Genomic DNA, 27,785 nt, shown 5'->3' with positions numbered 1-27,785 from the left:
TACTGGATGGATCCATTAATTAATAAAGATCATAATGCTCTCACTCTGTCACAACAACATTGTCAAATGCTGAAATTAGGACACTTTCTCTCAGAAGATGTGTCACACATTGTGCCTCAAAAAGTTTCTAACCATATGCAGCCAAAGGTAAATGAGTTCAGCCTAACAAGTAAATAAGCAAGTGTAAGTGGTATCAGAGCCGCCTGACATGTGACTACACTGTTATCAAACAGGACTCTATCCAATTTGCAGGTCTGACACAGACTTAGCTGATAGGTTCCTGCTGCTGCACAGTTACTGACAGAGATACTGCTGGAAAATTGGGGGGTTAAACAAATTTCGTTACAACAAGACAGATGAAGAGAGACAGCACATGGGGTCATTTTGGAAGAAGATCCGGCAGGTGACTGAGAACAAAATGCTGTTTTTCAGCAACACTCACACCAAATGTCTGCCGGATAGAGGCGTCATCAACTTGTCTGAGGTCAGTCGCTGTTTATTTCAGCCATACGTGTCATTAATATGATTTATTCATCTTACTCTATGTATTTAATTTATAGTATATATGACTGGCATTGGTGAATATGAAGCATCATTCTGACCAGTCAATTTAAGTATTACAACCACAACAATACTATCAGATGAGCTAAATTTAGGCAATATAAGATTATTTTTAGTTGATCATCAGCAAAGAAATTTAGCATGTCAGAAGCTCAAAGAAAAGATAATAAAAGCAGGTAAAAATGGCAGTTCAGGAGCTTTAAATATTTTACCCAGTGTGCATACATGTTTTTTTATGGGCAACAAACAGAACCGACAGGGAAGACTGGGGTTGGTTGACACACAGCTATTTTCTGTTTCGTTTAAGGTCACAGAAACAATAAAGTAAAAATATTTTCTTCCTTTACCTACACAGATTTGCGATGCTAAAAACATCTGAAAGTCACCAACTTTATTGGCGAGGGGGACTTTTTACTATTTTTTTATAGTACCGAAAGTTAAAGAGTGGACTGTGAATAACTGAAGGTCTGTGGTGAGTGATTGTAGCTGGCTAACAGAATATGATCTCAACGGTCAAATTTGAGCATAGCTGTTTGGTAAACTAATTTTGGGGAATTGTAAAATTAACAGTTGTAACTGTTACTGTATTTTGAGAGATTAAAACTATTTTTTAAATATTAAAAATAATGGTTACATTGATCATTTTTATTAGTATTTTTTAATGGTCACTGGCATGACTATGGCTATTTAAACATCCCTACTGATAAATTGCTTAAAAAATGTTTGGTTAAAAAAAAGGGAAGATATTCTATTTCATGTTTACATTTGTTGTTCATATTTAAATTAAACATTTACATTTCTTTTTTCTATTGTTTGTGTAATTTTTGGTCTCTATAGCATTTTAACACTGTGTCAACCAACACCATAACCATAAAATGCACAACTTTAATCATAAATCATACAATTTTAGAAAACATTTGTGCACATTAAAATAGTCCTTAACTTTTCATTTGCTGCTACAATATTTTTATATAAATCATTACAAAGCAATATGGCAGAGAGTGGAAAAGTGTGCCAAACAACCCCGGTCTCCCCTACAATACATAAAAATGATTAAAAACAAACAAACAAAAAAAAAACCTAACGAAATTAAAAATGAAAAGAAAATGTATTACAGTTTTAAAAAGTAAAAAGATCAGAAAGCAAAACTACAAAATATACACAGTGGCTTCTGCTTCCCGTGTGCTGATTTATGATTCAGTGCATTCCGCTGAAACGAGGCGCAGCTGCTGCTGAAGACCTGCAGGGTTCAACTTCACTACCTGGACAGAGAGTGAAGGCAGCAGGACGCACTCAGGTGTCTCCTCGCTCTTTGTTTATGTTGCCTCTTGTTTGCGAGGAGGACGAGATGTAAAGTTTGAAACACTGACAGGATAGAGAAAAGAGACTTTCGACAGCTTTAATTTCGTCTACTTTTGTGTTTTGACTTCACTTTCCTCTGAAAAGATGAGCGGAGGAGTCACGCGGACTGAAGGAAATGGAGAAGAGGACCAAAGAGCGAACGTGAGTGATAAAAGTTTAAATGTTTCATTTAAAAGACAACAATGAATCCCTGTAAGGTTAAGCTTAATTTAAATGTGACTATGGTACTAAATAATACGCTTATTGTGAATTAACACCGCTTTATATTTCTTGTGGTACCACTGGACTAACGCAGTTAGTTTATTACAGTCCACAGTGGCTGCAGATAACGTTAACTGTTTTAGACAAGTATTTGAGCTTTCCCTTTCTTAATCCTTTGAAACCAGAGGAAATTGGCTTAATTTTCTTTCAAAAACAAGGAAAGAAGGCAACTTAAGTAAAATAACTCAAAACAGCACAAAATTATTATTATTTTGTTTAAGAAAGACAATTAGCAGAAAAAAGATAAGGTTAAAAAAAGGCATTTTTTTCTAAAGATTTGCAAAAATTAAGATTAAAGAGGGAAAAAAGCCAAGTATATGACCAGGAAAAAAATGAGTAAAATTCTTCATAATTCTGTAACAATCATTTTTAATACATAAATATGAATATAGTTGAATAGACATTTACCCTAGCTATTTTCAAAACAATAATTTCTAAGAGTTCTAAGTTCTTAGTGTTACATTTCAGAATTATGTATGTGAATGCATATACAGCACATTTGCCACAAAACATATGTTGTGTGACTGCCTCGGATGTGTTTTGCCCCAAAGCAAATTTAAGATCATGGCAAACAGCCAAAAGTACCTTTATATTACTGTATAGACAGTTAGGAGCTTTGGGCTGGAGTATGTCAATCTGGTGGTATTATAATTGCACACTGTAACATCATGTAATCATGTTATATCTTGAATTTAAATCAACAATTTAAAAGGCAAGCGGTTTCCTTGACATACATTATCCTCCGCAAGAGATCAAAGAAAAGCCAAATAGTTGCCAAATTCAATAGTATCTACAAAAACAAACACCTCTTGCATTGTTATGTATCATAAAATACTCAGGCAGGTCAAATAGTAGGTGTGAGTGCTGGGTCACTTTGCTACTTGTTGCATAAGTTTAATGTCACTTATCATTAACTTTTCCTACAGAGTGTGTGTCACTGTGTACATAATCCTTTCACTTGAACTTTAACCTCTTTTTCATCTTTGAAGAGTTCGTGTAGAGTTTGCTTTTGATATCATAGTGGTTGCTTTTTTACACCACGCTGTAACTTCATATAAAAATGAGTTGATATGCTGGGACAAGTTAAGTGTGAACGCCCTACTTCAAACGTCCTAGAAGTAAATTAAAATGATCGTACCCTCCAGCAGTGTTTTTTGTGGCTTAATTATAATCGGAACTCTTTTTTTTGTTGTTGTTTTTTTCCACATTCTAGAACTTAATTAAGTTAAGGCTCGATTGAGAAAACAACTGATCTGATGATCCGAAATGTATAATTTACTGAGTATTCCATGACAGGAGTTCCACAGAACAAAAGTGGTAAACCTTGTTTGTTGGCTTGTTCAGCAGAAATATTCTCTTTTCATTGGCAATCTTATAACGTTTTGTTACGCCATCAATCTTATTTCAGCAACATCTATCTGACATTTGATCCAGTTTGAGCAAGACCTGCTCTTTTACATTTTGTTGCAAATTGTTTTTATTACGCACTTCCATGTAGATACCCAGATGTAATAGATATTTTCCAAAGTCACATAAATAAGAATTATCAAATGAAAGATTAAATATTACATAACTTTTTTTATGTAATTTACAGCAATTCATCGGCCTGATCGTTGATTTAATGAGTGTCATAATGGCACATGTGCGCCTGGATGTTGCGTGAATGAACAGATCCTTTGTTTTTACAGATATCTGGCAGGAAGAGGAGAAATACATAATCATGCCTAGACTAAAACACATGTTGCTAAAGCATTTTTGGCAGCTGCCAGCTTTGATGGGCTCTGTGCGCTGTGATAAAACCAAAAGTGAATAAATGATTAGAGTAGGATTTATAGACCTTTTCCTGGCTTTACAGTTTGAGGAGGATGTTTTTTTTTCTTGACTATGAGAGTGATTTAGAGCTTTATAGAGATAAACTTGACTTGATAAGGTTGAAACTATGAAATCACTGATTATTTACAGCAATGGCACTCTGCTGGAGATAGCCAAGGAGCATTTTTGGATGATCTCACTGTAAACATAAGCTTTGACGTCATTTGCATCCTGTTCTGAAAACCACTGTTTCCACTGAGAAACCTATTGCATCCCACTGAAGCACATCTATGACTTTTCTTTATTCTTATCTTGGCAATTGACATTCAAGTTACTGTGTGTCCTATCATGGCGTGAGAACATGCTGCAAGAATGGTGTAGGCAAAGATATTATTAAAATAGCTTAGCTGGATTGTTGTGGGTTCTTTGTCAACTCGAGGGTGTACTTACATGGCTACATAAGAGGAAACCTTTGTGTGCGACACCAGCATTGTTAAATGGCATGTTTGCAGTGCTCACATATCAACTAAAGGATAAGCAACTCTAAATATATACAAATAGCGTGATAGATGACAGGGTGTTTAGGACACACCAGCACAAGCTTGAAGACTCTTTGTGGAAGGAAACACTCAAACCAGCACTCTGTATGTGAGACATAATGTCATACGTTTTGAAAATAATACACAAGAAATTTAACCAACAATCAGTAAACAGAACTTGACCAACAAAAAATGTTATAATTTAGGCGTTTAAGTCATTATTAGTAAAATATTCAATGGTTAGAACCTTTTCAAATGGGGCTATTTTGGGGCTTAATAACATTGTAAAATAAATATGTTTGTGTTTTGGAGTGTTGGTCTGATAAAACAAGCAAATGTAAGGCATCCTCATGAGATCTGTGACACAAAGATGGGCAGTCGGTTAATGGTTTCATCCGTAAAATGTCAAAAAGAAAAATTGTGAAAAAAAATCACTAAATTCCAAAGTGGTGTCTTCAAATGTCTCATTTTGTCCAACCAGCAGTCCAAAAACATAGATACTCAGTTTTCTAACATAAAAGACTAAGGAAAAATATTTACATTTCAGAAATTTAAACCACAGAATATTTGTATTAAAAAGATCTCAAATAGATTTAATGATGATGAGTATTCTAAATATTGAAGCCATATATTGATAATGAAATGATTTTAAGTTGCAGCCCTATATAAAGCACTTAAAATGGTAGTTAAAAAAACATAACATTTGAGATCATTTCAGCAATGAAAGGTTACTGTAAAGTAGTGATAAGACTATTTGTGGTTTGAGGACCATGTTAAAAAACACAAAGTTGTTTGTGGTAAATTTAGTGCACAAGAAAAGAAACTGAAATGAGGAAAGAAAATAAACGACTAAAGTCAAGATGGTGCGCAACTTTTTGGCCAAGACAAAGGCAACTGGAGGGGATGCAACAGACGGCATTTATCGCCACGAGTTCTTTGATGTCACTTTGGTGTGTCTGGGCCTTTAGTGCCCTTTTTTCGAGTTTTTGGCATATTTTGATTATCGTGGATCACAATTATTCTAACCAGAGTAATTATTCTAACCAGAGTAATTATTCTAACCAGAATGAGAAGAAACGTTCACATCGTCCCATGCCTAGTTTGAAGTTTGAAGTAGCTAGAGACACATGATCAAACACACAAGCATGAACATATTCGGACTGTGGCATTTGGCTTTTGTTTGCACAGTTTTGTTTACACAGCACACACTGAGCCAGTAACTGTTATATAAAGACACTTCATTAATCTCTCTTATATAACTCGTGCCACACATTCCTCAGAGCGCTGCTACCTACCACTGTCCCAAAGTGGCAGATAAATGAAGCTTTTTGACCTCAGTTGGTACATTACTGCACATTTGCAGACATCTAGGCTACAAGTATTAACCTAGTCACTTATTTACTTTGAAAGATTGAGACTGTTTGATGAAGATAAAAAGCTTTAAATTGTTGCTTACATCCACAGTTTTCTTAGTAATTCAAATAAAATGTGAAGAACGTGGCAATTCGGTCCGATTATTAAACTATAAAGGTGGCTTTTAAACTGTTGTGCAGTTTAGATTCACCATCATCAAACTTCTGTGTTCAGGACTGTTTATAATCTATTCGGAAAAATGTTCCCTCCAGTTCTTTCCATTGTGTATTTGGCCTTACAGTCCTGCAGGGGAGGCTAACAGCCATGTGCCTCCTTGGACTGGCACCGTAGCTCTCTGACTGGAGAACAATCTGGAGGAAAAAAGGGTTGGGCAGCTGGTGGAGCCTCACCCAGCCATGTAAGGCAAGACAGCCGTGGCTTCCCACGCACTTAGTCACAAAGACACAGACAGTGTGGATCAAAGCTCCCTCAACATCCTCGTGAAGAGTCCCAGACAGCCTCGTCTGCCCAGGTAGATATCACAGTGATCATCTGTGGGATAAAGTAAAGGGTTTGCTTTTGGGATTTTACCATGTGAAGTGCATGATGGTACTTGTGGTTATAGTTTTGTTTGCTTTATGAATGAGTGTTTGCTTATAGAAATAATGGCATTGTGAACTTGTCATACTTTTAAACATGCTTAGTTTCCCCACATAGATTAAACCAGTCAAAAAAGGTAACTAAGTAAATATTTTAACAAAATTAGATCTATATTTGCCTGTTATTGGATTGGCGTAGTTTATACAGCCACTAATGACAAATTTCAATCTGAGTTTTGTCATCATATTATATTTATATTTTATTTGACACAGACCACCAGAATGCAAACATTGCCATTTAGTTTAATTTTTTTTAAAAAAGAACAAAAAGAAACTTTAAAACTTTTCAGAGTCACTTCCCAGTTGTCTGTTGCTTCTTGTGCTTTGGAACAGTGATTCAGTTTTTGTGTTGGTGACACATACTGTTGGCATTAATCACCAGGGAAGAGTTTGTAACTACCATGAGTGACGTAAGGTGGTTTGTGGCGGGACGTGCTGATATCAACAAAGTTACCCTGTTGTTTTAAGTGCTTTATGATTTTTCTTATCACTTTTGGTGTGTGTAAGTTGTGTTGCTTGGTTGATAAAACTGCTTTGTTTTGACTGCACTCGGAGATTGATGGATTTCACATGTTGCTGTGATCTGTTAGCACCTGAAATGGGAATGCAGGTGTTGGTGCTCAGCTTGTTCTCAGCTTGTTAGAATGATTTAGTACATAGATTTATATATTGTGTAAGTCAGCGTGTACAGTTGTGATGTCATCTCCAAACCAGTAAACAACAGTCATGGATGAGTTTGCAACTGGAGAACTGGGATTGGATGGTCCTGTATTGATTGTGGGAGGTCACTGACTGGTACAGGGATGCTGTTTTAGCTCTCACGCTGAGTTAAGGCAATGATGTCACCTCCGAATCAGTGAACATACATGAGTCACATTGAACTAATGCGTCACTGTCTGTTTTCATATTAGCTGCAGGTCTAAGTCAGTATAGATGATCTGATTATCAGTGTTTTGGTTTTTTTTCCTGAATACTTGACTGTCAGAGAGATTCTGAAATTAAGTCATATTTTGATGACAAGATGAATGATTCAAGTCATTTCCCATACAAAATGGTGAACTTTATCTTTCCCTGAAGATTGACCGCTTTTCTTTGTCTCATGTAAAAATAACTAAATATCTCAATTTATAGATAAAACCAACAACCCTTTGAAACCTGTTACATTGGTTTGTTTTTTTCCTGAAAAACATGAGGATAAGGCTATGAGCAACTTCATAAAACATGGCCCAAATATAACCAAGAAATTAGTAAAAAAAAAAAAAAGTCACAAGAAAATTACCCAAAAATAAGTAAAAAAAGAAAAGTAAAAAAATTAAAAATTAAAAACAAACAAGAAAATGATTTTAAAAAAATGCATAATTCTTTTTTTTTCTGTAACATAATTTGATATATATATATTTTTTTTTTTATTATTTTTTTAAAATAAAATTTTAGTATTTAAACATATAGTTTTCAGGGCATATTTCTCTGATTTATTTTTTTTACATTTTTGGATTCTTTGTTCATCATGGAGGCATGAGAGAAACCGTTTTGTTTAACATAAAACGGGGTGAGTAACTGAAATACAAATAATCATTTAAGGGAGGAAATCTTCCCTAAATCAAGAAAACAATCTGTAAATCAATCGACAGTGAAAATGTTTTGGTGCAGATACTGCACTTTACTCTGCACTTTACTGCTTTGTAATCTAGTGCACTTTAATTTGAACTTCTTTGTGGTTATCCTGTATGTAGGAGTGACAGAGGGGTAGAAATGTGTAAGGTGTGCTAAAGCACTGCTCTGACCTCCTGCTCCATTATCTGCTATGACAAAAGCATTACACCAGAGACAGAAAACAGACTCTCCCTCAGGGCTGCTGCTGCAGCTCAGCTGAAGAGCTGACCTGTGAAAAGCTCCAGTGGCAGATTATTTACAAGAAGGTTTATTTTAACACTTTGCTAGAGCCTCTGCATTGTCTTTTCCTTGTGTAGTTTCACACCAGTAGATGTTAAATCAATCTGGAGATGTTCATTTGGGCACGCTTGCGAGGATCTATTATGTAAGACAGAAATGTTTGGAAAGGCATACTTACTGTTTAAAGAAATATGTTGATCGCTGTGTATATGTAAAACAAATTACACATGCAGTTGATTATTTGCACTGTCTACGTGTAAACAATTACCAGATTACCAGTGTTGCTTTATATGTTACTGAGCAAAATAGCAATGCTTCTTTGTAGTAAATTAATTTTCTTTTGCATGTTTTTTTCCAGTGGAAAACATTCTTATGTAAGATGTGGAGTATTAAGTTATAAGTTTGTCTCTTGATCTGATTAAACTCATGAGAATCTGATTAACGTAGATTTATACCTCAGAGGGAGAATCAGTCAGTTGTAATGAAACAACACCTCAATTACTGGTATTGATATCATCTCAAAAGTTATTTTCATTAAAACCATTAAACCTGGAAGCTGTTTTTACATGTATTATGAAATGAGTTTGTATGTAAACATACCACTCATGTTGTATAGGAGATATGGAAAACCCTAGGGATACCTATCTACCATGCTTTTGTTTTCTTTGTGCTTTCTAAGTGAATTTGAGGTGACTCCTCCTAGAAATGAAAATTAAGCATGCCCTGAGTTGCATGGACAAGCCTAGTGGGGCCGCACTGAACACTGGAGGCAGACACATTATTGAACTGTATATGCAGAGAGCAGATGAAAGTGCTGATCTCATTATGTACACCAGTGTGTGAGTTTGCACTTGTCTGTGCAGCAGAAAGCAAATATGGATTAGAACAAAACGGAAGGAATGTTAAGTTAAGGTTATGTGGCAATATAACCTGTTTACTCAGACAAAACACCTGCATATTCTCATCGCACAAATTTTCTGACTTAACATTTTTTGTGTTTTAGCACAGGAAAGAAGATTTTTCATAAAACTGGGCTGTCTATGCTGTAGAAAGATGCAAATCCTTTTGAAATTGGTGCCACGTGACCAGAGAAAACAGAGGAAAAGGACTGTGGCATTTGCTTTTGTTCAAGAGATAGAAATCCTCCAACCACCACATTGCAATGCACTGCACCGGACCAATAAATGCTACTGCTGGTTAATGACTTATTGCAAGCTTGGCCATTTGACACAATGTGGCGGCCTGTAACAAACAATCAAAAACTTGTTTCTGGCAACATTTTAGGTAAGAATTAGGTAATACAGTTACATAATCTTGGTTCATTTTGATCATTACTGCTTAGTTTTACTGTCTGATCTGAGTTTGGTCTGCATTTGAGAGAGAGAGCGAGAGAGAGAGGGGCAGCTCTCTCTCAATCCGCTCCTATACTCTTTTTGTCCGTATCATGGGGGGTATACGAAAATGCGGAAGTACAATCTGTAGTTCGAGCAACAGCCCGAGAGCCAACAAAAATCTGCTGGATGACACGCAACGCTTCATCCAACAGATTTGAGCTGATACATGAGATGAGATGAGATCTGGACTCTGGTAAGATGGAGGGAAGTTTACCATAATTCCATATTATTATAATGCAAAGCTGGTTGAAAATTTGTCAAAAATCCCCTTAATCAGTTGTGTTTGTCTTGTCAATACATGAATGTAAGAGCTGTTAGGACACAACAGCAGTTAGCAGTTGCTCATACCACCACAAAAGTATGCAGTGATTCAGTGTTTAATTTCTCCTTGGAACATGATCACATGAATGGACTATTTGGCCGGTAATGACACCGAATAACACCTATCTGTAGGAGTGGTTTCCAATCAACCTTTTTATTTATAATCACTGACTGGGAATGTTTTGGCACTGTTGTCACGGTGCTGTTCAGTCGACCTCTGCAATGTTTGTTGAATGCAATATGAAAGGTCAAGCTTTTTAAAGGTAATAATGCAGTTTCTTGTCATTCTGAAGTTTGCCGATGCGCTGGATAATTCCCGGAAATCACTCAGTGATTTTTTTTTCTCAGTTTAAAGGGAAACTCCTCACAGGCATTCAGCTCAGCACATAAAAAAGGTTAGGGTTGTTGTAAGATTTGACTCTATTAAAGAATAATTTGCATATTAAGTGCCAAATTATATCTGTAATAAAATAACTGAGAAAAAAAAGTATATATCCTCGTTACAACTTTGTTCAACAAGAAATCTATGGTGGCCTAAGACTTTTGCACAGTGCTGTATTATTCTGCTGCGATTATTTTGCTTTGAAATGTAAACCTTTCGATGGAGTGGGCATTTAAGAAATACCGAAGAATAGCGTGCGGCTGTCTGCAGAACATTATGTTTCTGTGTATAGTAAGCACCTCCCAGGGTGTGTCCATCCCATAATCCTCTGTGTGAAACCCTCAGGCTGTCGCTCCCTCAGATCACAGAGTGAAATGTTGGCCTGCCTTTCACGGCCTCTGATGGTTTTTCAAACGTCGCAATTACACACGAAAATCTGCCACTCAAACTAAACCATTTAGTGTTTGACTTGCAAAGCAGAGAACTGGCTGCTTACGTAAGTAATCAAATGTGTTGGCTGCATGTGACGTACCCTGGGTTGATGTTCTTTGTTCTTCAGCCATACTTTACTGTCTTTGTGTGATAGTTGACAAAACTCAATGGTGGGCATGTTCACACACCATTCACATGCAGGTTTGTTTTATGTGTCACAGTGGCTCACAAACACAGCAAAAAGAACAAAAAGATCTAAAGTAAATTCAATTAAAATCACTTTATTTGTCCCTGAGGGGCAATTAAACATGTAGAATAGCTGCATAGCAACAAATAGGAAAAAAAGAATATGTTCTATATCTTAAGCATGTATCTATTTTAGTTTTTTACTCTACATTTGATAGGAATCCTTCACATATCAATGCTCTGTTGGAGAAGATATTGTACATAGAGCAGAGGTGGGGAACTTTAGTCGCAGTAAATATGTGACTTAAGTCACAAATTTATGGACTGAAGACTTGCTTGACCAATACCGATAAGACTCAACTATAACCTGACAAACATCCAAGCAGGATCGAAACGCCATCTTCATTAAACTTGTGTGGACATGAAGTAAGTGTGCATGAGTGTTTTTGAAACATGATTTTGTGATTTTGACTGCAAACCAGCAGAATCCAACACGAAGCGAATATTCATGGAGGAAGCTCGTCCGAAAATAATCAAGTTTGGATTCAAGGATTATGTTGTTGATGAAGGCAGTAAAAAGGGGGTAAAAAGGGCCAAAATCCATAAAGCAGTGTACTGGGATGGTGCAGGAATGAGTCTATAGCTAATTTATTTATTAAATCATCATCAGAATTTCATATGACTTGATTTGCTTGACTTTTAACAGGAACTTGACTTGTTTGATTCTTTTTAAATAACTTGGGACTTGCTTGAGACTTGAATGTTAAGACTCGGGACTGGCTTGTGACTTTCACATTTGGCACATTCACCTCTGATTTAGAGATTACTTACAGCCTCATAGAAGTTAATGTTAATCCCCTCAGCACAAAAAAGTTCGATTGAGCACACATAATAAAAACAATATTGATGTCATTCTGCATGTTTCCCAAAATCATCATGATCTGCAGGTTCCAGGCATCACATGATTGTCAACTGCCTAATATCAATAGAAGGGAAGCATAATGCATTCACTTGAAAAAATAATACTTGCCTTGTTTTTCTGAATTAACGAGAGAATTATCTCAGAATTAGGAAAGAAGTTTTCATGGAAATGTGAAAACTTTGCTCATAATTCTGTGTGAATTACACAAAATGACCTCACAAATACTGGGAAAATAATCTTATTTATCCAGACAAATATTAGACTTTCTTTCCTCAAGTGAATGCATAAAGCTTCTGTTCAAAGTGCAACAGACTGCAGTCATAAATTTGGTGCCTCTGTACCAGGTGCTTCTGTTGCCACATTGTGACAGAGAGCTGCAACATTCAGCCACTGACTGGTACTTGATGTGTGTCCGGATGACTTCATTTCCAAGGTGCTGCTTGGAAGCCAGACATAGTTAAGCGCTTTCCCAAGGAACAGATAATAGCTTTTCCCAGGAAAGAAGGCGTGATTGTTGTTTGTCTGCGCTTTTAAATGTGAAACAAAATCTACCAGGAATGATTATGAAATGCTGGTTGGTTTCCTTCTAAATTCTCAGCCCGGTTCACATGTGCTGTCACTAAATCATGCTGGTGTTGAAGTTATTATATCTGTATTGTTTTCACACTTACAGCTGACAAAAGACTGTGGTATGTAGAGAACGTGTCACTGCCTTTTTGTCATTCCTGCACTGTAACCACCAGTGTTATTTTCCCAGGGAGCAATTATTATTAAGTGTACAGTTGGTACACTGTGAACATTGTCACCGTGCTGCATGACAACGTGTTTCTGCAGCCTACTGCCTAACATCCACCAAACAAATGACACTAAAACATGTTATAAAACAACATTACATAAGTGAAATTAACAAGACAGGGAAGATTCCTGATGTCCTTTGGCATGACTTAAGACAGGGGAGCAACATCTGTTTCTCTGCATTTTATATACCGTGTAAGAGTATCACCTGCTTGTGAAACTTGTAAAAATACCTCTCTGTCTGAAAATAAAAAGCCGGTCCTGGAAAATACGTTTTTTATAGGCAAACTCACAGCTTCCACCGGTGAAACCAGCAAGCGTCGGCTTGCTGGTTTCACTGGTGGAAGTGCTGATGCATGGGTATGAACACATAACCCCACATAGGGGATAGGATTAAGCATATTTCAGGTTGGTGATAAGATAACAATCAACTGTGTGACATAACTCACCTTCACCTGGACTTTTATCCTCCACTTGGAATAGTTTGTCAATGGGCCAAATGTTATGTTGTCTTTGCACATTCAGAGAAAAGGCCTCATAGTTTGTGTGGAGTCATGCATCCACTTACTTCAGTGGGTGTTTCCAATGGAGATTATCTATAGTTAAGCAAGTATTTGCTTTGGGCAAATGCTATGCTTTGTAATATAAAAGAGTCGGCTGAGTTTAAGGGAATCTAATTATCCTGTTGTCTTCTGAACTATACATTTCATAACTGTTTTGTCTAAATTATGTCAAATCAGATTTAGCTGTTCAGTACAACTATTTGATTGTTCATTCCTTTTTTTTCCCAATTTAGATTTTGAGAGTTTAAATTTGGTTCGGCGGGACGTTCAGGGTGACAGCAACGCCTAGTAACATAGTCAACAAGCCAGGGTTGCCCCTTGAGCTAATGCATATTAACAAACAATTGTAAATGCACAACATTTTTTGCCGATACTAGAAATCAGAAGCCGGAGACTATATTGTATTAAATGTATTAAATTAAGGAAAAGCGTTTCTTTCTCTGGGCAGCAGCCTCTGGCTCATTCTGACTGGGCAAAGAGGTTCAAAAAGATGACAAGTCATGGTGTCATATCACATCATAGTTATGGGTTAAAACACACGTGCGGTGAAATCTGGTCTGCAGTTTCCAAAAGGTTCAATAGCTGGCGCACTATCATAGACAATAGTTGATGACTGACTCGTTTTACTGAGGGGTCCGCAGTCAGCCTCGACTCTGAATATTTTTGTAGGAAAAATAAAGATAATGATGGCGATTACAATTCTGCAATTACTGAAAAAGTTCATTATTAAAGGACATAAACAAATACTTTATGCATGCAGACGTTCCTTTGTATTTTGGCCACCATCCTTTCGAGTGCACCCTAAAGTTCTGGCCAAAAAGAGCGCAGCCAAACGACACCTTCAGCATCTCTTCATTTCTAATGCCGTCTGCTGTGACCCTCTAACACTGCAGCTCCAGGCTAACCTGCAGCCCCCATTGTTTCAAAGAGTGTGTCCCAGCCTTCGTTGAGTAGCCTTGAGTCTGGGTCTGCAGCTACCTGTACTAGAGAGCATCATGAAAATGAGGCGCGCTCACTCTGCAGCTAGATCTTGGGGTCGAAACGTCACCAGAAGTACACTGCACATTGACTGACAAAAGCAAAACAAACAAACAAAAAAATAACTGCTTGACTTGAAAAATCTCAGTCAACTGAGGATTCTCCAACTGATTATTCAGATCTTTGACTTTCATGGGGCAAACCTAGTTTTGTATTACAGTTAAAGAAAGTTTGTCTTTGTTGTGCGATTTTCAAAGGTATCTACTGTGTTAGGTGATTCTCTGTGGATTATTTTACAAACTCTAGATAGATAAACTTCCACGACATGAAATAAATCAATAGCACTGGATTATGATGTGAACTCTGACTAAATGGCTGTAATAAACATGTATCAACACGCACTTTACTGAAAGCCGTCACTCCATGTTATCAGGAATAATGTCTTTAAATGAGCAATAAGAAGCTGGCACCCTATCAAAAGTGGCCTCAATTTTAAACAAAACAACATCTTTAAAGACAGAAAAAGAGTGAACACTAAATCTGTTTTCTTCAGAACTGTCAGTATGACTGTGTTGTTGTTGTTGTTGTTGTTGTTGCTCACATTATTTTCAACCAGTACTCTGTTTTGAAGTAAAGTTATCAAATTCTCACATGATGTTTTAGTTTCTAAGGCAACACAGTTGAAATGAGAGTGACTCATCAGTCACGGATGTTTTGAGTGTTGGTATTTTTGTCCCTTACTGGACAGGACTGGTTTCATTTTCTCCAGTGAGTAGAGTGGAATGTTTTGGTCAGCAGACAGCCCCGGGGATGCAATGGAAATGTCTCCTCTGTGTCGGTTGCTAGGCTTTTTAGTCCAACAATGTGGCATCCAAAGAGGAACTCCAGTGTGGGGAAGTTTTATGGTCAAAAATACGCCTCTTTTTCTCTGCTCCACCCTTTTTCTCAACAGTGACTTTCGATTTGTGCCCCTCTTCTTTCTCTTCACTGGTGGTTTTCCTTAGAATCCCCACAGCTCTGTTAAGTCATCTTGCTTCCATTTTTCATTTCAGGTCCGATGCAGTCGGCTTAGTATCTCTCTACAAGGTCGGGATCAGTCTGGCTGCAGCTCGGAGAGGCAAATTAACAAGGTACGAAGCCAAAGAGGAAAACTGTCATTTACTGAAGGAAAAAAGCACAGAATGGGATATTTTGTTAATGTGTTTTTTACTGAATGTAGGAGAGCAGCATAGCAGTCGTGCTGCCACAGAAACCAGAGGAGCAAGAAGAAGTGTTCATCACACCCATAGACGAAAAAGTTGAAGTTATTAAGGTATGTGAGCTTGTTTTTGTGTTATCTTTGACTGTGTAATTGTGTGCATGTATGAGCCAGTCCACCTTTCAATCATTTCACTCAATCTGTCATTTTGGTATTCAGGTTTACCTTGAATCCCGTCCAGAGACAGCTCGGAGTGTCAAGATGCTGACGGACGAGGTTTCCCAGATTCAGGAGGTCAGTGTGCGACGGACAGAGCTGAGCAGAAACTTCCCTTAGACACATTTAGACAATGAGTCAACATTCAGTGGAAAACGTTAGAGCGTGTGTGTCTGTGGGTTGAATAAGTGGAAGTGTACAGTAGGTTTTAGTTACAGTTTTAATGTGTTTGATGTGTTTTTGCTTCTAGGTGAGGTACTGTCTGAAGACTCTGAGAGAGCAGATGGCAGCCAGACAGAACAATAACAACAACAAGGTACACACCCTCTGACTCAAAGATAAAGATGTTTTGCTGAATGTGTTGCAAAAACAATTAGAAAAAATAATTTTTTGGTCAATTAACAGGGAATGAATTGACAGTGATTAAGATATTCTATTTTCAGTAAAATGTTGTATATGTCTTGTCAAAGTGGTAAAGATATTTTCATCATGTGTTTCTGTATATTTTTCGTGTTTTTTCTTAAGTAGTTGTGTGTTTAGCGCTCTCAGCTACTGTGAAATTAACCCAGTCACACTTGAAAGTAATTACCTAAGGATCATTAAGAGCAGTGACAGCAGCGCTGGTGTTTTTACCTTATTGTGTAACAGTTGACAACCTTCCTTTGTGGCTCAAACTTAGCCTTCATTTTCCAGAGAAATCGTACCAGGGCTACAATTTAAACACAGATGGTGTCATTATTTAATAGCTATTAAATTGTGTAATCAGTATTTACTTCATAATGGTAAGTTAAAGCAAAAAAACTTGACTATGTCCACTTTATTCTAGCATTGTTCATATCATTTGAATTATTGTTACAAGTGCTTCACAGTTACAAAAAAAGATTTAAATCAAAGATGAGCAAACATTGCGTAATAATGATACGTTTTCAGATCTGACCCTTAAAGGGAATCATGACAGTTAAGACTTTGAGCACAACATAACCAGGAGCCCTTAATTGGTATCAACGACTCGCTGATAGATGGTGGTGCCAAATTGTTTAAGGCCTTAAAAGTAATTACGAGGACTTTAAATTTAGCAGGAAGGTAGTGTAACACAGCCAGCACCAGGATAATACAGGGACGCTGTGGAGTTTTAGTTATTGATCGTGTAAGAACCTAATTGTAGATGTGCTACGGCTTACGGCTTAAATAACATTCAATACGTAACAATTGTAACTGAAGTTTTTGTGTTGCCAGAGTGATGAAGATCCTGCGCTTAATCAGAAACCAATACTTCAACAACAAATTGACCATCTGAGAATAAGCCCGTCATGCTGTGTTACCTTGAATTCATGTGGAAAACTTTTTTTCATGTGCACCATGGCAAACAAACCTCTCCCAAACACATGCATTTTTGCTACAGCCTTCATATTTACCTGAGTGAAAGTGAAACTGATCTATGCTCACTTCAAAACCAGACTCCAGTACTAAGGTCGTTTGGCAAAACTGTGAGGGAAAATAAAGTTCTCACTTATTCAAGCTAACATGGCATGACTCATTGATATAAAAATAGTCATTTTCTGGGTTAGGTATTACTTTCAATGTATAGTGCAGTGATCCCTCTTGGCCACTTAAGTACTTGTACATTTTACGAGTAAAAGAAGAAATAAAGCACTAACTCCACTAACCAGCTGCTGCTCTCCTCTTCAGCATCCAGTCAACGGCTTCAGAGTCCACTCGCCCCACAGCCGAGACCTCAGCAATGGAAACATTGTTGTCACTGACTCAGACGCTAAAGTAAGCTAATCACAATCAGCCTTCTCTAACGTCCTCAGAAGAGCATTTGCTGTGTTTTTTTATGATCTGATTATTCATCAGTCTAATGTGAGTGAACCACAGGGAACAGCAGGAACCAATTTCAAGTGAAGCTAGTTTGAATGCATTTAAATTTGTATTTAAATGACAGCCATAACATCCATTATGGAGAAAAAATGTCTGGCCCTCCAGCTGTTTCCCACTCACACGATCCAACTACCTGCTGCTCCTCAGAAAGCGGCGCCAGACTGATAACAAAGCACCACACACACAGCGCAGGGGCTCACTTACACTCTGACTAACAGCGCATAAACAGCCCACACACACACACACGCACACACACAGACAATATCGTATTTTCATGCATTATTCTCAACTCAGCACATCACAGCATCTCCTGTTACACAACACCATTATCTACCAGGGAAGTGGAGTCAGAGCAGGGAGGTTTTGTGGCGTTCATACACAGTGACCTGTATATGTGGTATGTAGGTAACCGAGAGTCAATTTACACTTTATACAGCAATGTAAAGTGCATTGTTTGCGTGAAGACAGTATTTTGCACACCTAAGGGACGGCTCCAAGATAAAGTGTTATCTCCGCACAGTTTAACACACTTCTCGTCTAAATGCTCTTGTTTTACCTCAGGCTGGGCCAAACAACCTTTTAAACACGTAGTAAGAAGCCTAACAGCAGCCGCTCTTATCTGTTTGTTAGGTCTGCTTTGCCCTCAGGTTCAAGCAGCTTGCCAGATTAATCCTAATTGAGCATGTCACTTTCTGTCTGCCTGCACTCTCAGGTCGAGGATAATCAGGAGGAGAGCGTGCGGCTCAGGGAGGCGACCAGGCGTCTGTACGCGCAGCTGAAGGAGATGGAGAAGAGGCATCAGGAGGAGAGGGAAAAACTGCAGGTCTGTCTCACGAGATCAGTAACATTACACGATTTCCTGTCTGCAGCGATGACTCACTCCTCTGCTGCCGTCTTGTTCCTTTAATCATCCTCATTATCTGCCAGTCTTATCTGCGGATTTCATCCCTCATCCTGTGATCCCCCATTGTTTGGGTCTTTGCTCTACAGCACATTCGTCTGTCAGGTCATGTAGGGACACTGCCCGCAGACTTAAAAATAAATAAATAATAGACTTACCATGGGCCGATCTATCAAAAACCGTCCCGATGGCGTTGTTCTAAATCCCTCTTAATACTGCTGTTAGCAGCAACAACACAATTACATTAATGCAGAAAGCAGACGCATGGATCCATTTACAAAGTTATAACCCTAACATGTCACGTGAAACACAGCAAATATTACATTTAGACTTAAAACTAAACACATAATGTTTTTCTCAAAAGTCAGTTGTTCATTTTTTGTTTTTTGAGATGTTCCTGGAGCTGTTACACCACCGTCCACAATTAGTTTTTCCTGTGAGGTAAAATTACTGCTTTTGTCAGTGGAGTCTGGTGGCTTTGACTAAAGCATAGATGGGGAGCTCGCAGTCGGAAAGGACTGTTTGCGTCAAGGTAAAGTGGTGAAAATATTCTGAAAATAGCATACATTTAAAGTGATAATTTTTTTTTAGATGGCTAGATATATTTTGCTAATGCCCCCATCCACAGCAGTCCATTGCTTAGCTTCTGTGATGGTACTCCTGCCTGCTTCTTCAAACTGGGGGCAAGCGGACAGACATCTACTGTATGTAATACACTGTCTGTAGATAAGTACCTCATTCAACTCCACTTCGAAACGTCTGAATCTGATCCCTTTAATTGCTTGGATCTGGGAAAGCTGCTAAGTTGATATAAAAAGACATTGAAATACACAAGAAGTCAGAGGGCTTTAAACAAACCCAACTATCTGTTGCAAACATCCATTACAGTTTATAGACTTCCCTGGATTAACTTTTACTGTCGTACTTACTGTTTTACAAAAAGAAATTATGCTGACATTTGAGTGGCACTCATTTTCAGTTTTACCTCCAAATAAAATGGTTTGGACAATCTCGCTCACTGTCGGCAAGCACCAACATCTTCAGCCTGAGCAGAGGTCTAATCAGCCAGAGAAATGGAAAACTGTAATTGTCTGGGTGTGCAGAGCCTTTAATAGAGTATCCATCACCACTAAATCACAGGAAACCACAAACAAGTTCTTACTCTGCGGCTCCCCTCACAGGCCGAGTCACAGGAGTATAGCGCTCGTCTGGCTGAGCAGTCCGAGCGTCTGCAGAAGGCGGAGGAGCAGTCGGAGGAGAGGGGTCAGCAGGTGGAGGAGCTGCAGAGGCTGCTGGGAAGCATGGAGATCGAGAGTGGCATCCTCAAAGACAAGATGGCAGCAGGGGAGGCAGAGCTGCTGCAGCTCAAAGCGAACAGGGAAGAGGGGGCGGAGAATGAGAAGAGGTGAGCTGAGAAACAAAGTGATGAATCAAAGCACAATAACTGCTCCAAATAAGAAGAGAAGTTGGATTGTTTTGTTTTTTTATTAGCCAAATCATGAGGAAAAACTCAAAATACTGCAACCAATGTCACTTTTTTTAGTGTTGGATGCAAATATATGTGAATCCTTTCACTTTTATATCCTATAACATGAGAGAATGTATCCCGAAACATGAAATTGAAATTGCTTCTCAGGGTCCAATATATGAATCATTCAAATAACATCACTTTCTCTAGTTAAAATTAAAAAAATAACATGTTCTGTAGTTTTTTAATGTTTGGCTTTATATTGTATGTGTATCCATTTGCTGTTAGTTTGGCAGGGTTTTATATGTGTGTGTGTGTGTGTGTGTGTGTGTTTGCAGGTGTGAAGAGCTGGAGAAGGAGGTGGCCGTCCTGAAGGAAAAGATTCATCACCTCGATGACATGTTAAAGAGTCAGCAGAGGAAAGTCCGCCACATGATCGAACAGGTATTTATGCACACAAGCAGATTGACTAGCAGTGCAAGTTGCACACACACACACACACACACACACACACACACACACACACACACACACACACACACACACACACACACACACACACACACAATGCAAATGAGCACTCCGGTGCCCACAACTGCACAGGAAGCCATTAACGGGGAAATTAGATTTTGAGGAGGCGGACACATAAAGCGTAATTGATTTGAGGGAGTGGAGCCAAGAGGAAACGTGTGGTGAAACAAAACTCACTTGTCATGAATAAGTGATGCTGCATCTGCTCCTGTTGAAAAAGTGAGCCGTGTTTCTCCTGAACATCTCACATTGTTTGTTTGTGTTTTGTTTGTTTTCGTGTACGATACAGCTGCAGAACTCCCGGACGGTCATCCAAGAGAGGGATCGATTCATCAGGGACCTGGAGGAGAGGGTGGCTTTCCTGGAAGCTGAGGTCAGGAGGCTCATGTTAGATGTATTATTGCTTTGACTGCATGCTCCTCTGACATCTGTATAAAGTATGTTATGTGTAATATTAGTTGTCCATTCTGCACTAAATCATAAACACCACACTTTTCCAATCAAGTAAAAGCTGAAACGTTGTCCTGCATGTAAAACATTCATACAACTGCTCTGTAATTGCATCTGTGCATGTAATTAAATCCCTTTAACTCCTTTCTGTCTGCAGAACAAGGAAATGCATGACCATATGGAGTACTTCCTGGCAGGCCAGGAGCCTCCATACCTGACATCCAGTGAGAACAAGCCAGAGGTTGTTTACAGGTGAGCTGCTTATCTTCTTATTTACAGTAAAGCCAAACACAACACTAGTATTGCCAGGGGACCTCATGTGATTTAGAAATTATCCCTATTGTCTGTTTCATGCAGCACATTCACAATAGATAAGAGAAGTCTAAACAAACAGAACCAACTCTGCTGCACATTATCGTGGCATTCATCTCATCATCTTTCAAGATTGTGCTCTTCTGGTGGATTTTAGCTCACTCTTTCTGCAAGTGGATCTCGCTGCTGTGTAGTGAGATGAGCTTCCTGCATCCAACATGGTGTCAAAACTTTCATTTATAATTTCTATTGCAGCTTCCATAGTTCTCGACCTGGAAAGAGGCAGAGACAACAAACAAACAAAAAAATAACCATTACGATGAGAGGCTAATTCCAATTTGACTAATATTATCACATGACCTCTGTGTTTGGCGAAATGTGTTATTTTCAGCAGAGATTTTACTTGACAAATTACAGGCATTGCTGATTCACAAGGTATTCGGATCACAGACGACCTTGGCAATTATTACAAATTACCTGAGGTCCCCAGTGATAACCATGCGAATAGGGCTTAAAATGCTGATTTCATCCTTCTGAGAGTGTGCTTTTGTCAAATGTCCATGTGTACCTAATACATTTCATTTTTAATTTTTATATTCCCCTCTTTGCAGTAAACCACTCACACCAACATCTCCGACCAACAAGGCCCTCCCGTTCATCAAAGTCATCGAGATAATGTCCTGAATGGAGAGTCCAAAGGACTGACCTGAGGTGAAATACGGTGTAAATATATGTAACCATCTACCAGGATGTGAACGTAAAAACATTCTGGCTGAAGACGCCGCATGGTGACAAAGCACATTGGTCTTTTGTTAGAACGTCACAGTAACTTTAAGGCAGTTCTGCAAACCTTCACTGGCTCTCGGTGTTAAACAGATTTTAAAAAAGGAATTCGAACTAAGATCCCATGTTATGGGGAATCCTAAAAAGGAAACGAGGAGGAGGCTGTGCAATGCAAAGAATTTTACTGAACTTGTTGTATGACATGCAAAGAGAAATCTGTGCAGTACGCGCTGTGTCAGCAAGTCCTTACGATGCAGTGACAGGAGAAAGAGTTCAGGAAAGTTCTCTTGAGTTGTAAAGTTTTCCGCCTTCACCTTTGTCCCACGCAGAAAGACCTGTCTGAATAGGTCTGCATGAAAGGTGGATTTAAATTTAAAACAGCTGTTATTATTGTAAATATCTGTGTTACACATACATCTGGACAAATGCACAAACACTGTGTTGAGTGTTTTCAGCACTTCTTTATCCGACAGCAGCGATACTCAACTTGCTTTGTCCAAGGGCCACTTAATTAAACATGAATAATTAATTTATTAATTATTAACCCGCAGTTTGTCAGGGGAATCCTCCCCTTATTATTATTAATTTCTTAAAATACAAACAAGCTCCGTTTTGATGCTTTTTTAAAATACCTTATTTATGTTCAAAGCACAAAAAATAATCCCATTGTGTATCAATTTATATTCATTGTTCATCATCCTAGCTGCGTATCCTATTGAGCGTTGGGGTGCTGGAGCCAGTGCCAGCTGTCATTGGGCGAGGGGCGGGGTCACCCTGGACAGGTCGCCACACTATCACAGGGCTGACACATAGAGACAGACGTGCGTTCATGCCAACATTCACACCTATTCCCACCTAACCACTACTCCACTTTGCCGCCCTTATTTATCTATTTATTTTTATTTATTTATTTTTAAAATCTCTGGCAGGCCGCCCAGCACCCCATGGGCCGCAAGTTGAGTAACGCTGTCCGACAGCCTGTTGACCACAATCCTGTGCAGCCAGGGTCAGCGTCAGATTCCTCAGTGCTTTGCAGCACATTGACAATTGCAGGCATGCAGTTGGCTGTGTCAACAGTTAGATATGATTCATGTTGATAATAACTTAAATATAGTTCGCTGACAGAGTGGGTTGCATGTAATAAGTTGATAATGCTAATTTATGTATTAGAATTTTTTGCCTTTAATTTAGTTCTGCTGGAAAAACATATTAGATGCTACTAGTATTAATGGAGGCTATTTTTTTTATTTGTATCTTTGCTGCCAAGTGCTGCCTCAACATCCTTACATATTCTGTTTTGTGCTAAAAGGTTGCATATTTAATAACTGATTAAACTTATAGACTTACTTAAATAACCTAGATAGCTTTGCATTTTTTGTACAAACTTCACTTTTTTCTGTGCGATACTTTATGTTGCTGTCCAGGATGTATAGTTTTATTAACAAAGTGCGTATTTACTGTGAATACTGTAGATAGATACGTCGAAGTCGAGTTTTTTGTTGTAGACTGTACACTTTAATTCATGTTTATCTGACTCATCTGTTTTACTTATTCCAGCTTTCATCATCTCTGTGTTGCATGTTTACTCTGTAACTCTGTACTGCCACCTAGTGGAGAAAATAAAGACAATATGAAGAGGTAGGTTGTCAGGCTTTTATCTCAAACCACAGAAGTATACAACCTCACATAAATACAAATCACACCATATCAATATAATAACTTATCAATGTCTGTATAAATATCTTGCATCTGTACAAACACCGTCAATTAAAAGGTCGACTCATATTTACATTTGGACTTTTGAGAAACAAACAAATGCCGGCAACTTTTTTTTTCTTTTTTAACAAAAGTGACAATGGAAACCTGCCATGTTTGCTACAATCATATTTGTCCTCTGAATGCTCAATAGGTCCAAAACAAGAACAAAGGTGCTGGTTGCACTATGTACACATAACTGTTTCAGCATTTAAAGAAAAAAATCTTTGACTGCAGATTTTAACAGTTATTAACTGAATATAATATATATATATATATATATATATATATATATATATATATATATATATATATATATATATATATATGTCAGTGGTTCTCAGACCTTGTCTGTCATACCCCCTTAAGAAGCTGGAAAACAGTAATGCCCCCCACCCAACAAATTTTAATAAATAATTGGAGAAGCATCTTATTACATTTTAATGCAATACAGGTTAGCACAGTAACATCAGCAAAGTCTTGTTCATTTTCCCCACATAAATCATAATAATGCAGCTTTGTTCCACTCCATATTTTTCCTGTGGTCATCCACGACTCTCCACAATTTTAGAACCACTGTTGTACATAATCCTTCGAAATTACCTGAAAAATACTTACTTTTCGAAGATTTTTCTCCAACTTAACTCGTGGGTGAATTTTAAAGGTCAACTTTAAAACAGTATGTTACAACTCCTTGTTTGCTGTACACTGTGTAACTGCTGTGCACACTTACACACACACCACACAAACATTGTGAAACAGTCAGTCTGCAGCAGCAGCAGCAGTCTCTCACAGGGTGCTCTCCAGCGTGTTGTAGTTGTCTTTGAAACTCTTGAGCTCCAGAAAGTGTTTGGGCCTCTTGCTGCGCTGGCCGGTGGAGGGCAGGTAGGTGACCTGGATGGTGGAGGGAGTGCTGCGGACAGGAGAGCCCGTCAGGTCCTTGGCCGCAGACTGGTGATGCTGGTCCAGGCTGGTGGAGCTGGAATATGCTTTCACCCTGAGGGAGGGGAGGAGAAAGGGAGGCAAAGGAAAGGGGGATTACTGCAAAACTGTTTACAGTGTATGATAGATGGCAATGCTCACGTATATTAGTGATACAAGTGTGGTAATATTACTGGATATTAATAATGAAACAGCAGCAGTAACAGTCGTAGTAGTAATAATAACAGAGTATTTAAATGTTGATTGTAATGATTTGAAAACAAGATCAGTGTAAGTATGTGCTTCTACAGGAATACAACAGCAGATCTGCTCTTTATAACGTATGACTGGGGTAATAATGAGCGAACATGAGTGCTCTAAAGGCAAGGTGCCACACTACAGCATGAAGCCTACCTGTTACATCAAATCAGTGGAAACTGCATTCAAATTTTACCAGCTCATTTGATGTCTAAGCTGATTTTTTTTGTCACATTAGGAGTATTTTCAGTGGTTAAAACTGAGGAAATCAGTTTGAGTGAATGCATGCACCCGGGCCTGTCCTGTCAGTGTGAGCAATGCAGATTAGAAAACTTGCCCCAACAATGTTACAAAGCAACTTCAAGTCTGGACCAGTGTAAAAGCACTTACACATCGGCCAGTTCGTTGAGAGCTTGCTGGTATTCAAGAAACTCAGCTTCACCAAACACCTGAAACAAAGAGTTAGGAGTCAAACCAGTAATGCTACAACAAAACTTTTTATGTTAAACGCACAATGCTCATCCATCAGTTACACACAAAAACCTTTGTACGCACCCCAGTCCCGTGGCGAGCGCTGTCGTAGCCTTCAAGTAAACGGTCAATGAGCGCACTGCGGCTGCTCTTGATCAGAGAGTGGGAGTTGCGCAACTCCAGCAGCCAGTTCCTGAAGTTGCGTCCAGTAAACGCACTGGGAGAGCGGCTTATCTCCTGCAGAGGAATTCCTGAGGTCCAAACAGGAAGGAACAAGAAGTGAAGGTTAGAAAGGTGAAACTTTAACACTCCCCAAGGAGAAATCTGGTCACTGCAGGAAAAAAAACCCAAAACACTTTTGCACGTCCCTTGATAAATATTTTTACATCCGACACAAAACTATGCAGATTTCTCATTCTGAAACAACTATATTGTACAAATTTATGTTTTTAGTATATTAAAGTAGAATTTTCATATTTTTATTTTAATATTTCTATTGTTTATTTTTGTTCTTGACTATTGCAATACTTTTGCTTTTATTTCCTCTATAAGTTTTCCGTGTTTTCAATGTATAAACGACAGACTAAAACCAGTTCCTTGTAAGTGTAACCCTACTTGATAATAAATCTTTGTCTAATTCTGAACAGCATTTGGTGAACTCATAGAAAATAATGTACAATAATAATGAATTAATAATGAATACTGTTATGTGGTGAGATGATGAGAAAAATAATGCATGCACCTGCAGAATCAGTAAGTCTGAGCATCACATTTAGTCTCACCTGAGTCACGGATGGCATCCAGGGCTTTCATTCTGTACAGGTAGTTGTAGCAACCTTCAACAAACACATGTTTTTTTTATTGCATTACACAAAAAGAGGATAAAATACATTTCAAAGGTAGAATAAGATGAGCTGAGAGGGTGACTGACTGATCTGTGAGCCTTGCTTCAGCCTGTCGTCTTCTTCTGCTAAAAGACGGGGTTCAAAGCGGATCTCCTGGACCTTGGACAGTCTGGAGTCGATCTCCTCCCTCAAACCCTGGTAATAAATTCATGAAGAAGATGCACACAACTATTGCACCAGCAGCTGCATATTCAACCAATCTTTGACAACACACAGGCTTTCAAAGGAGGAGATCCCCTGTACCTTTGGTGCATTGTGGCCAATCGGTGCATGGGGTCCTCGGCGGGATCTCATTGCGAAACGCATGATTTGCCTTTTGACGAAGATAAACAGCAGCACAAACACCTGCACACAAAAACAAACATGACGGGACAGGGTCATAACTCCCGCACGATCAAATTATCCGCCAGAAATCACGACTGAACCTACTTACCAAGCTTCCGTAGGCCATAACCAGAACAACATTAACCCCCGATAACGGCGACGACTCTGCCATGTTTCCTCTCTGTCAGTTTATTTACAGGTCGACTGGCTAATTTAGCTAGCAGTTAATCTAAACGTTACTATTTTGCTACATTAGCTTAGAAGCTAACAGTCGGTTGACCATTTTGAGGAGAATGGCCACTGTTGCACAGATGAGATATTGTTTATATGCTTTAAAGGGATGTTTATAGAAATCCAACTAAGCAGCGATACTAATATTTCTCTTCATGTTCAACGACATCATGGATGAAGTACGCACTTTAGCTTTTATGTTAGCCATGATGGTGCTAACGAGAAACAGTGAGCGCGACAATAACAACTGATTTACGACGCTTCAAATTACCGTAATAACCATGTAAGGAAGACCAAATAGGTCAAACAACCCACCTGTGCAGTATGTTAAGTAGTAGTTTATTTTGTACAATATAGAAATGTTTAACTTTGTTTTGCCAAAATATTTCAAAAGAACCTAAAAGCTAATTCTGTCTGTTTTTTATTAGTCCATGTATATTTTGTAGAATTTTTTTTAATTTTGTACAAAATTTTATACAAACAGTAGCAATAATTTTTTTAATTATTTTTAGTGTTTAATTAGACTGTTGTGCATTGAAACAAACACTATTTTGTACTAAATATATTACATTATTGTATTCATACTAGTTGTCATAGAATTAGTAGTATTTAACACTGTATTATATCATTTTTTCACATTCACATCACTTACACTAGTGTTTAATTTCTACATTTAATTTCTAATTTCTGCATAATTATTTTTTTTTTTACATTTAATTCCACTGTTGAGCATTGAAACAAGCACAATAATGGCACTTTGCGTTAAT

The 27,785-nt window shown here is 38.2% G+C and overlaps 2 protein-coding genes across 3 annotated transcripts; one reads left to right on the top strand and one right to left on the bottom strand.

Annotated features, from left to right (window-relative positions):
* Positions 1–296: 296 nt before the first annotated feature.
* Positions 297–23,792, top strand: tuft1b (tuftelin 1b). 2 transcript variants are annotated; one of them, XM_042506321.2, is made up of 13 exons: positions 297–484; positions 2,008–2,064; positions 15,466–15,543; positions 15,633–15,725; positions 15,831–15,905; positions 16,078–16,143; positions 17,517–17,603; positions 18,421–18,531; positions 19,791–20,014; positions 20,416–20,521; positions 20,898–20,981; positions 21,216–21,310; positions 21,982–23,792. In XM_042506321.2, the coding sequence occupies exons 1-13, from the start codon at positions 374–376 to the stop codon at positions 22,052–22,054; spliced, it is 1,260 nt and encodes a 419-aa protein (XP_042362255.2). In that variant the 5' UTR covers positions 297–373; the 3' UTR covers positions 22,055–23,792. The 2 variants fall into 2 exon arrangements, with proteins under 2 accessions (XP_042362255.2, XP_087946266.1); XM_088090140.1 differs by lacking the exons at positions 297–484; positions 2,008–2,064 and adding an exon at positions 6,350–6,420.
* Positions 23,793–27,252, bottom strand: LOC121957633 (lipid transport auxiliary protein 1-like). The gene is made up of 7 exons (XM_088090141.1): positions 26,897–27,252; positions 26,707–26,808; positions 26,490–26,598; positions 26,346–26,394; positions 25,643–25,814; positions 25,478–25,536; positions 23,793–24,905 (listed from the first exon to the last, which is right to left on the bottom strand). Exons 1-7 carry the CDS (start codon positions 26,957–26,959, stop codon positions 24,698–24,700), a joined length of 762 nt encoding a protein of 253 aa, XP_087946267.1. The 5' UTR covers positions 26,960–27,252; the 3' UTR covers positions 23,793–24,697.
* Positions 27,253–27,785: the final 533 nt, after the last annotated feature.

The sequence above is a fragment of the Plectropomus leopardus genome, chromosome 17 (assembly GCF_026936395.1).
Source record: "Plectropomus leopardus strain MGB_pleo_1.0 chromosome 17, ASM2693639v1, whole genome shotgun sequence".
Lineage (NCBI taxonomy): Eukaryota > Metazoa > Chordata > Actinopteri > Perciformes > Serranidae > Plectropomus > Plectropomus leopardus.
The sequence above is the reverse complement of the archived record's forward strand: the minus strand, read 5'-3'. Positions and strand labels throughout refer to the sequence as shown.

What these genes read in the sequence shown, in the direction of transcription:
- tuft1b (XM_042506321.2), top strand. Translation starts at nt 374, where the DNA reads ATGGGGTCATTTTGGAAGAAGATCCGGCAGGTGACTGAGAACAAAATG. An exon ending in TCACTGACTCAGACGCTAAA is followed by an intron (nt 17,604 to 18,420) that starts GTAAGCTAATCA and finishes CTGCACTCTCAG; the next exon opens with GTCGAGGATAATCAGGAGGA. An exon ending in TGGCTTTCCTGGAAGCTGAG is followed by an intron (nt 20,982 to 21,215) that starts GTCAGGAGGCTC and finishes TTCTGTCTGCAG; the next exon opens with AACAAGGAAATGCATGACCA.
- LOC121957633 (XM_088090141.1), bottom strand. Translation starts at nt 26,959, where the DNA reads ATGGCAGAGTCGTCGCCGTTATCGGGGGTTAATGTTGTTCTGGTTATG. An exon ending in GAAGCAAGGCTCACAGATCA is followed by an intron (nt 26,395 to 26,489) that starts GTCAGTCACCCT and finishes TGTTTGTTGAAG; the next exon opens with GTTGCTACAACTACCTGTAC. An exon ending in GCCCTGGATGCCATCCGTGA is followed by an intron (nt 25,815 to 26,345) that starts CTCAGGTGAGAC and finishes TCCTGTTTGGAC; the next exon opens with CTCAGGAATTCCTCTGCAGG.